Genomic DNA, 11,038 nt, shown 5'->3' with positions numbered 1-11,038 from the left:
ATTACTGCTATTTTCCCATTGATATGAATGAATATGTGCACGTATGAATGTCTATTTATGCTAGAAAACGAGCTCTTAGAGAGCGTTTGATTACCCTCAGCCCCTTGGCTTTCACAGAAGAAAATAAGGAATTCAATTCCTAAAGAGAATTGAATCCCCAGCTTTACTATGAGATCTTATTCCTCGGAATCAAGTGAAACCGGATTCCAAATCAACATACCATGAAACAAACCAAAACAGGGGAAAGCTAGTACCATGGAATTGGAATTTTTTTCCCCAATTTCTTGAATCCAAATACACCCTTTAGGGACTTGACTTCCTTTATATATGGAATGCCTAGAACTTTGTGTGGGACAGGTAGATATCCTTTTCTGAGATCAGACCGAAGGGACTGAAATGCCAATCCTAAGGATTTGAGAACTTTGTATCTGAAACGAATGGTAGACTAGAGATAATGGAGCACCCATTTAAGGAATCTATTGTATGACTATGAGATCAAAATCATAATGTAGCATCTAAAATCCTTTTATGTGATTAGAAGGGTCGGATGAAATAACTAGATGGTTAGGTTGCACTATCATAATTAACCAAGAGCTTTCAAGTTTGAATTCTAATGTGAAAAAAAAAAAACGAAAGAAGAAAGAAAAAAGAAAAGAAAATTAGGTGATTAGAGTGCATGGAAGTTGAACTTCCCGTGTCTCTCGTTACATTTACTTTTGTTGTTAAGTTGTACCTTTATTAGCTTAATCACATTCTCCAAACATCACAACCAGGCAGCCCTGTGTTAAAAAGAAAATAGATTATACAATCAGCAATTTTATCAAATGTGCAAGTTCCATCTCTCACGCCATTCAATGAGTCGTATAACCATTTACAGGGAATAATTTAAATCACTAAATCCAAACATTCTTAGGATCTCAAGCTAAAGGCTAGATTCAGTAAATGAACCCAACTACAGGTGGGTTGGCTCAGTTTAGTTTGCATGAAGCTTGTTTGAGCTCGTTAACCAAGTTTGGCAAGCTGAGAGTATTGGAAGCTAAAATTATAAATCTGTGTTACTATTATGTTGGTGTTACGGTGCTAAAATGTAAAGGTGTGGTCGTCTTACGGTGGTAAAATCTGTTGTAAAATGTTGTCTTATACATGAGGAGTACAGAAGTTTAATCTTCTCAATGAATGGGAGTCTCAACTTAGAGTGCTCCAACATAGGGAGGAGGATAAAGCTATTGACTTGTGGGGGGGGGGGGGGGGGTGAACGCCAACAACTAGTCTGTAGGATTAGCGAATGAAGATTGAGAGAGTGTATTAGATGGTGGCAACGAGCTAAGGCACATTGGTTCAAATCGGAGGAGTTGAATACGCGGTTTTTTAACATGTGTATCTCTACAAGGAGGATAAACACTATTCCAACAATGGTGATCAAGGGTCAAAAATTTGAGGGATCAGATATTTTAGTTAGTGCTTCTAGCTATTTTAAAAATCGCTTCTCTACCATTGTATGTTCTCTGGTGAACAATGATGAAGAAAGGTGTTTCTCTCAAGTACGTTAGTATAATTAAAGATATGTACGAAGGAGTGATAACCAATGTATGCACTTGTGGAGGGGTGACAAACAATTTTCCTATAACAGTTGGGTTATATCAAGGATCTACATTAAGCCCTTTCCTATTTGCTATAGTGATGGATGAGCTTACGAAATCAATTCAAGAAAATGTGTCGTGGTGTATGTTGTTTGCTGATGATATTGTTTTGATTGATGAGTCTAGAGCTGGGTTTAATGCTAAGTTAGAATTATGGAGACAAACATTGGAAGCAAGAGGTTTTACGTTGAGTAAGAGCAAGACAGAATATATGGAATGTCGGTTTAGTAAGCAACGCAATAGTGATGAGAGTGTAGTGAAGCTTGGCGAGCAAGAAATATCGGTGGATGATTGTTTCAAATATTTGGGATCTATCATTCAAAATGGTGAAGAAATTGATGAAGATGTAAACCATAGGATAAAGGTTGGGTGGATGAAATGGAAAAGTGCAACTGGAGTGCTGTGCAATCGTAGAATGCCATTGTGGTTGAAGGAAAAGTTTTATAGGACGACAATTAGACCCGCTTTATTATATGGTACAGAATGTTGGGCTGCCAAGAGACATCATATTCAAAAAATGAGTGTAGTTGATATGTGTATGCTTCGATGGATGTGTGGAAATACAATAAAAGATAAGATTCAAAACGAGGAGATACGTAAGAAGGTAGGCGTTGCATCCATTGAAAATAAGATGAGAGAAAATCATTTATGGTGGTTTGGACATATTTGGCGAAAGCCTAATGATGCTCCGACAAATGAAAAAATATATTAGTCAAAAAAGGTCGAGGTAGGCCTAAGAAGACTTGGATGGAGATGATAGGAAAGGATATGAAGGCTTTGAACCTCACCGAGGACATGGCATTGGATAGAAATGATTGGAGAAGAAGGATTCATGTGGAGGACCCAGAATGATTTTCTTTTTTGGTTCATATCGCTGACCCCAATTGTTTTGGGATGAAGGCGTAGTTGTTGTTGTTGTTGTTGTTGTTGTTGTTGCTTCTCTACCATTGTGGCGAGGCTGGTCGGGTGGCATGCACAGGGAGTTTCAAAATGAAAAAAAATCAAATATATGGTATGGTCTTTACCTAATGGTAAGACTTCAGGCTTATACATTTTTTTTTATCGAGTTTTTCAAGGAAATGTGGGGTTTCATTAAGAGTGACTTGTTTCGGTTAACAGAAGAATTTCACTCCAATGCCAATGTGCCTCAACATTTCTTGTATGGTGTTGTACTTACAAATTTTCAATATTCTAAAAAAAATGGAGAAACGGTTTAACTCTATTTTCCAAAAAATCATTTGGAATGGTGCTTTGGAGGGTGGCGCCAAGGCAAAGGTAAAGTGGTTGACTATTTTCTAAGCCTTGTACCTTGGTGGGTTGGGAATCCCTAATTTGTTTAGATTTAGTGTGGCTCTTTTAACTAAAAATATGGAGGAAGGAAGGCAGGATTGCAAAAATATTCTAGAAATAATATGACTTGATTGGTTGGCCTTGGCAATTGATGGAAAACCACGATAGAAGATAGGTTCGGGGGTATGGAAGGGTTGGGTTTTGGGTCTTGATGCATTTTGCCAAGCTATAAGGGTTGAGGCTGGGGATGAAAATATGACACTCTTTGGGCATGGCTGCTGGTTGGAAGACCGGTGTCTCAGGGACATCTTTCCCACACTATATGATGCAGCTCGTAGGAAATATTCTTGGGTGGGGGATGTGTGGTCACAACAAGGTAACACATGAGATTTGGTGCCGATAAGAAATCCCTTGAAGTCAACCTTCAAACAGTGGATAATTCTCATGAACATGTTGACTGGTTGTTCCTTTAGTGCCTCCTCTCTCTATAGAGCGTTGGATTCTTCGTCGATGACCTAGCTTCCAAAGAAGGCATTGGAGGTGGGGGGGCATCTTCCTCTAAAAGGTTTTTTTATAGGTTGGCTCATCCTCCAATATAGACTCAACATGAAACTTAGACTGAAACATAGAGGAAGGTACCTTGCAAGCAGATGTTTTTGCAAAGAAGAGTCGACGCTTCACTTGATTTGGGAATGTAGTTTTATGCGATCATTGGTTCATCATGCTTAGGGTGACATCAAGTTGATTTGGGAAAACCATGACTTTGCTAGGGAACTCTTGATCGCTGCACAACTGGATACAAGGGGAGCATGTTGAAAGTTGTTAGGCTTTCCTTAAGATTCAGTTTTGAAGGTTCAAAACTGGGATACAAAGGAAGCCCCGAGCTATCAAAAAATGAGTATTCTAGTCTAAGCTCGACGAAAGTGAGATGATCAAACATGAGGTTCTTAGCCTTCTTAAGCTAGGCTGAACGTATCTAGGGTACGAACCTCTATTGAACATGATGAGGTAGTAGTCTAAGGGTAACTGTGGTGAAAGTTTTGAGAGGTTATGAGAAAAGGCCTACAAAAATAAAAAAATCAGGTAAGCTAAAAACAACCTAAGAGGTCAATAAGAGAGAGTTTTGGTTCAGATTTGATATAGATTGAACCAAGGGCTTGTTAATCACTTAGGAACATGTATCAAGGTTAGAATAGGATGCTATAGGTCAGAAAATAGTAAAATAGATTGTTAGATGGTTGGGAAGGTTAATAAGTGAAAACAAGGTTTTTCAAGTTAATCAGGTAGAAGTGATTTTGGTTCTAAGGCTATGAAAAGAAAAGTTTAGAGAACTAATATTAGAGGGTTAGAGGGCTGACTATATAAGTTAGGCTTCGAAGAGGGCGGTACAACAAAACCACGAATGTAAAAGCTTTTGTATTATTTTTTTGAACAATATAGTCTTCTTGGATCTCTGAAAAGAAACACATGAAGGGATGGGCCATTTACGTAGACTGCATTTACCACCACACACGTATTGCCAGGTGAGACCAAAGGGAGAGAAGATAAGAAGACGTCAAAGCGGTAGAGTCGTCCAAGAAGAAAGAGAGAGAAAAGAGGGTGTTAGAAGATAGAGATAAAGGGAGACGACTAGGCCTTCTAAGAAAATTCAATGCATTAATCAATGATTCATAGGACTCTCCAAGACCTTATATAGATAGAGCTTAGGTTGAATCCTACTTGTATAAAGAAACCAACTAAACTATGACTTTTTCTTAGCAAAGAACTCTTTAGAAGAACAAATAAAATAAAAGATTATCCTATAATTAATTAACTAACTTAATTATCTCTAATTAATCTTCTATAACTATGAGACATTTTCTAGAACTCTCCAGCATCACACGCCCCTTAGGTAAACCTCACTCCTTAATTGTCATGCATTCGAGGCTTGACGCATGTCCGACTTCTCCTGCTTTTGACTGAGACTCTAAATCTTTGACTTGTCAACCATTAGAAAAGTCATGTCAGCTACCACAACACTTTTATGGGTCCTACCTAGACATGAATGACCCTTAATGTCTGTAGGAAGAGGCATGTGGATCCTGGAGCTCAGATCTGCACTATCTTCTAAAATTCAAGCCGTAACCGGAGTTTATTTGGAGGGTGTGGATCCTCTCAACATGGAAGCTTCTATGGTAAGAATGCAACCATCGCATCTTTCAGGGTTCTCTAACTGATATAGAGGGGTTACTGCATCATTTGAGATGGAAAATCAGTGACAAAGCTCGTTGTAAATGGTCTGGTCAAACCCTGAATTGGATTGGAAAAAATAGGGCCTGCATCTAATCGGTTCTTCTGTTATGCTCTGTTAGGATGTGCAAAAACAGGGCCTGCACTGATTTTGTTTTCTGTATTTCCTGCTTATGCTGTATCAGTGTTGTGGGGTGATATCTTATCACTCCCACAACTGCTTATTTTATCTATACATTAATAAATATATTGACTTTCTCTCAAAAAACTATAAGCAGAAAGAGCCGACGTAAATGTCACATGATTTGGTTCCACTCCCAATTCCTTCATCTGCTTAAAGAGGCGGAGTGCTGACCTGTGGCCATTCATACCATAACCTCCAATTATAGCATTCCAAGAGATGACATCCTTCATTCTTATACTCTGAAAAACAACATATGCATATTCCACACATCCAAATTTTGTATACATATGAATCAATGAATTCCAAACTGCAGTATCCAAATCATAATCATTCTTAAGCACATGAGCATGAACCTGTTTGCCTGCTCTCATTGAAGCTTGGCTACAACAGATATGCAAAAGAGCGGTTATTGTAAATTGGTCAGGCTTAAGTCCCTTCATTTGCATGTCATGCAAAAGCTTCAATGCCGAACCACCACAGACAGATTGCATAAGACCCATGATCATAGAATTCCATGAAACTACATCTCTTTCATTCATCTTACTGAAAGCTTTTCTTGCATCATAAATTTTGCCACACCCTGAGTAAAGGGTCACACGAGCACTGCCATCAGAGTTGTAGAATTCGAGCCCAAAACAGGTTTTAATCACATATCTATGGACCTCTCGCCCACTCAAAAAAGATTGTAAATTCTTGCATGCTGAGATAACACAAGAAAGAGTATCAGCATCTGGGTGAACATTTGCAATTAACATTTCTTTGAACAAACTCCAATGCCCTTTGGTAATGACCGTTTCTTGAGTAACCAACTATCAAAGTTGTCCATGTAACCTGTTTAGGCATTGTATATCCACACTTCTTAATCTGATTGAAGAAACCAAACGCCTCCTCAAGGAGTCCACACTGGCAATAAGCAGCGAGAACAGTATTCCAAGTGATTAAATCTGGTCGCAGATCACCCTTCCGCATCAAATCAAACAGCTCCAATGCCGATCCATACATACCATTATAAACATAACCTGCAATCATGGAGTTCCATGACAATACATCTCTCTGAGGCATCTCAACAAACACTCCACGGGCAGCCTCCTCATCCCCACATCTTGAGTACATCTCTATCAACGCATTCGAACTATGCAAGTTAGGCCTCAGTGTAACGCTCCCCCCATCGTGGGGGGGTTACGGAAGGAGAGGGGGGTGACGCCCCTTCCTCTCCCACGAATCAGATCGTGGGAGAGGAAGCGGGCTGCCCCCATTTAATTCTGAAGGTGGGAGGGGGTAACCGAGCAACCCCCATGGCTATAAAAGCCATGGGGGGCCTCCTCTCATCTCCCCATTCGATCACCAGAGGAGCAGAGAGGAAGCGCATAGGAGAAACAGGAGCAGACATCGCTGATCGCCGTCAGGTGAGTCTCCCTTTCTCGTGCTTTGTCCGAATGCAGGGGAGGGGTCACCGGCAACCTCTCTGTTGTCGGTGAGTTGAAGAAAAAAAAAACAGGGACAGGGAGAACCCTGTCCCAGCCTTGCAATAGAAGAAGGAGAACGACAGAGGGATTTCCTCTCTGTCGTTGCCTCTCGTTGGTGACAGAAATGGGGAGGAGAGGATCGGCTGTCGCATGGAGGCAGTATGTCCGATCGCCGCCCTCATCACCACGTGCACCGACCATTTGCAGAAGATGCAACAGTTCGGCAACAATGGTGTTGCCAGTACTTTTGCAGAATTTATGCAAGGCAGAATCGGTATGCATTTTCTGCAGACTAAGTCAGCCATTTTGCCCGGTTTGAGCATGACCGGATCGAGCCAGATCGACGCAAACCGATCTAGGGTCTGAGTACTCTGACAGACTGACTCGGTCTTAACGAACCAAGTCGGGTCTATATACCGTGACAGACTGTTTCAGTCTATTCGGATCAAGTCGGGTCCTGACTAGTAAGCAGATGGAATCGGGTTTGTGATGGGGGATAGATTCGGTCCAAACCAAAGGTAGACCCAATATGGGTCAGACCGACTAAGTCTAGACCGAGACAAATCGGATGCGTGTGCGATTGGTTTATCGAGTGCGGTGGAAAAATCGAAGTAGCGAAGACTCGATTTTTCCATTACAAATTGGATTTGGGTTTGGATCTCAGTTGTACCCAAAACTCAGATTGGATTCAATTAGACGACCTGGTTTAGATCCATACAAACCCTTTTCAAGCAGGTTTGGATCAAGAATATCGAATCCATGATCCAAATCATAGTTGAGTTGATGACCTAAGTGGTCAAATTCTATTATGGATGTGGATCTTAATATAACATGATGTAAAGAAGACATAGGAGTCATTGAAAGAGCAAAAAGACCATTTTGCCCTTGATACGTCTACACAAAATATATAAGTCATAGCTAAGTGCCCGAAGTCAGATCTATGTGATTCTTGAATCCATGGATTCTACTGCTTGGGTAGAGTCTATTAGTAGGGGATGTGTGAACAAACTCTGAAAGAACGGAGTCAGAGTCGACAATTAAGTTTAAGGGTGTTTTGATAATTTTGATTATATGAGTTATTCGTTGTTTTCAGATCAAGGGTTGCGATTGGAATTTAAGCGTTCCAGGTAAGTGAACATTTGCAAATTCCTCCTTAGTTAATTAAAACACATGCTAGCTAGTTTAGGCATTCTTTAATGTGATTCCAATGCTTCAAGTATGCTAGTTCTGTTATTGAGGATAGACACTGTTTTGCATGCTTAGGAATCTATAAAGTTCAAGTGTGATGCTTAAACCTGATCATGCATATTTTCTGAGTGATGAAATAAATGTGGCATGACATGATTGCATGCATGAGATTGATGTATTAAGTGAAAATTGAGGGTAGAGTTCCGAAGTCTCAAGGTAGTTATTACCTTGGGGATATGTCACGCTTATGCCTTGGAAGGAGCATTGTAAGGGTCATGAATTAATCTATGGTGGGTTACCATCCTTAACAGTTCAGACATGTAAACATGGGTTAAAAAGTAATTAGTGGATATACATTGAGGATTGTATAACACACAAAATTCAAGGTGTGAATGTCGAGTAAAAGTTGTCTATTTGTAAATGGAATCTTACTGGGTTGTAGACTCACCCCCCTTCTTTTGGTTGCAACTGTAGGTTCAGGGACTGCTGCCACCACTCTCAGGACTTAGTACGATTCTGCCACATCAGCCACATCAGAAGTATGGTTTTCCTTTACTTTTTATTCTGCTTTTGTCTTTGGATGGTTATGCTATTGTAAATGGATGTATGGACCTTCAAGTATTGAATAAAAGAAAAAAAAATCTAGCACAATTTTGAGTTGTTTTTGAGATTATGGAGAAATTTCCCTCTGGGAACTAACATCCACGAACCCGGGCTCGAGAGGCCCCGGATCGGGTCGTTACAAGTGGTATCAGAGACAGGTTTCAATGAGAAAAATTGAATTGTAGAGGAAGATTTAGTTAGAATTTGAATTAAGTTGAAGGTCCTAAAAGAACGATAATTACAACCATCCAAAGGAATATGTGGCAAAAGAGTCATAGGAAGGTCCTGAACTTATGAGTGTCTCTTGTTAGCAGGAATGAATATTAACAACGATAGTGGCAACGAGAGCGACCGTAGAGGCGGTAGGAACTCTGGGAGGCAGAGGCATCCTGATGTGATCCAAACGGATCAGATGGTTGCCGTTCTTTCGCTCTTCGTGATAGCCATGATGGACGTCACCAGGGCAATGGGGAGTATGACACCTCCCGTTCTTTCTCCAGCCCCAGTTTCAGTCATAATCAACAACTGGGGGTACAATGATCGAGAGGAAGAGGTAGCACCACCCCAACCATCCGTTGGAGAATCGCCAGGGTCACGAGGACGTCCTCCATATAGGCACGTCCGAAGAGGTTCACTGGCAAATCGAGGTGGTAGGAGAGATGCAGCATGTTGCTCGGGCTGTGACAGGTCTTGTTTCGGCCAATATAGGGCAGGACCGAGCAATACTATCAGTAGCGGGAGAAGTCAGGAGCAACCCGGTGCATCCGGTCATGAGGGTGTACAAGAGTCGATGGCGCAACAAGGTAGAGGCACTAATGTCATGGAGAATGAACAAATAAGAGAATCAGTGCAACCTCTTCGAGGAATGGCCTTACTGAGGAGAGGCAGGGGACATATGAATAGGCACACATACTTACGTGCTCTTAGCAACATGGCAGTGCCAGCACCAGTTAGGGTTCCATCAGACTCTGAGGAAGAAGAAGAACCTACTTACACCCCTCGTACCCCGACACCTTAGTGTTTGTTTTGTTTAAATCGTGTAATAAAGGCCTATGGTTGCCTAGTGATAGTAGTAAGTAACGGGTTATATTACGGAAGAACCCGTGAAAAGTTGTAAAAACGTTGTTATTATTAATAAATAGTAAGTTCTTACGTCAAATGTGCAAACCTGTGTGGGAGCAAGCATGAATTTTAGTAATCACTTTATTCATATTGCAGTATGAGGACTCGTCAGGGAACATCGTACCAGTCAAGAGGTTCTCAAGTAAGCAAGAGACAGGCAGGCCCTTCTCAAGCAAGGCATGTGAGTGAGGGCTTTGCAAGGAGAAGTGTGGCAAGCCCCATTGGCCCTGTGTCTCCACAAGCATCAGATAGTCTACCTCCAAGAAGCATGGGAGCAAAAGGTGGAGGTGCCTCACCAGTTTCACCTCGACACGAACGTGCTACAGTTGGTAGTGGTGTGCCTCCCGGTTATACCACAGAAAGAATTTTGTATGAGCTATTACAAAATTCATTACATTAAAGTCAAAACCAAGTAGCATCAGGAAGCAATTCTTGGGCTGAGAAGTTCAAGAATATGAGAGTGCCCACATTCGACGGAACTTCTGGAGGAGTAGCAGCAGAGAAATGGATGATGCAAGCGGAGAAAGCACTGGATGCGATACAGTGCCCAAAGGACCAGAAAGCATGGGTCGCGACATCAAACTTAATTAGGGACGCTGAGTACTGGTGGCGATCCATCAGAGATGTCCTGGGAAGTGGAGAGTTTGTTTCATGGATTACCTTTAGGAAAAAGTTCTACAGACAATTCTTTTCCAAGATCGAGAGGATGGAAAAAGAAGAAGAATTTAGAAAGCTCAAACAGGGAAGTATGAGTGTAGCAGCCTACACCGCAAAGTTCAATTCATTATCCAGATTTGCGAAGGCTTTAGTATCTTCTGAGAAGCAAAAATGCAAGCTATATGAGCGCGGATTAAAACCTGAAGTTCTGAGGATGGTGGGACCTCTGCAAATTCGGAGGTTCGACAGGTTGGTGGAGATGGCATCTCGGTACGAGTTTTGGGATGCTCGAACAACAAAATCAGAGATATAAGAGAAACCAAAGCAAGTACAACAAGGACAAACTAGTTCGTCGTCCCGAAGGTTTTTCAAGAAGAGGCAAGGCAACGACAGATCTTCGAAGCCACATGAGAGAAGTAGTGCAGAAAACAACAATAAGCAGCAGGGGAAGAAGCCTGAACAACCTGAAGCAAAGAAACCTCGATACCGAGGAGCGCCTTCCAAGGGCAACAACTGTAGGACTTGCGGCTTCAAACATGAAGGTCGTTGTGATGATAAGAATATTAAATGCTACAATTGCGGTCAAATGGGACACATTGCAAGGAAATGTCCCCAGCCCGTACAGGGAGAAGGAACAAAACCCAGGGAGAAACCAGTTG

General features: G+C 41.4%; 2 protein-coding genes across 2 annotated transcripts; one reads left to right on the top strand and one right to left on the bottom strand.

The window, feature by feature from the left end:
* Positions 1-5,396: 5,396 nt before the first annotated feature.
* Positions 5,397-6,456, bottom strand: LOC149816721 (putative pentatricopeptide repeat-containing protein At1g17630). Its single transcript, XM_089986954.1, has 2 exons — positions 6,135-6,456; positions 5,397-6,043 (listed from the first exon to the last, which is right to left on the bottom strand). Exons 1-2 carry the CDS (start codon positions 6,454-6,456, stop codon positions 5,397-5,399), a joined length of 969 nt encoding a protein of 322 aa, XP_089843080.1.
* Positions 6,457-10,176: 3,720 nt separating this feature from the next.
* Positions 10,177-10,692, top strand: LOC149816720 (uncharacterized). The gene has a single exon (XM_089986953.1). The coding sequence runs from the start codon at positions 10,177-10,179 to the stop codon at positions 10,690-10,692; it is 516 nt and encodes a 171-aa protein (XP_089843079.1).
* The last annotated feature ends 346 nt before the right edge of the window (positions 10,693-11,038 follow it).

The sequence above is a fragment of the Nuphar pumila genome, chromosome 14, assembly GCF_984573655.1.
Source record: "Nuphar pumila chromosome 14, dmNupPumi1.hap1.1, whole genome shotgun sequence".
Taxonomy (NCBI): domain Eukaryota; kingdom Viridiplantae; phylum Streptophyta; class Magnoliopsida; order Nymphaeales; family Nymphaeaceae; genus Nuphar; species Nuphar pumila.
Note: the sequence above shows the minus strand (reverse complement) of the source record. Positions and strands in the feature narration are given on the sequence as shown.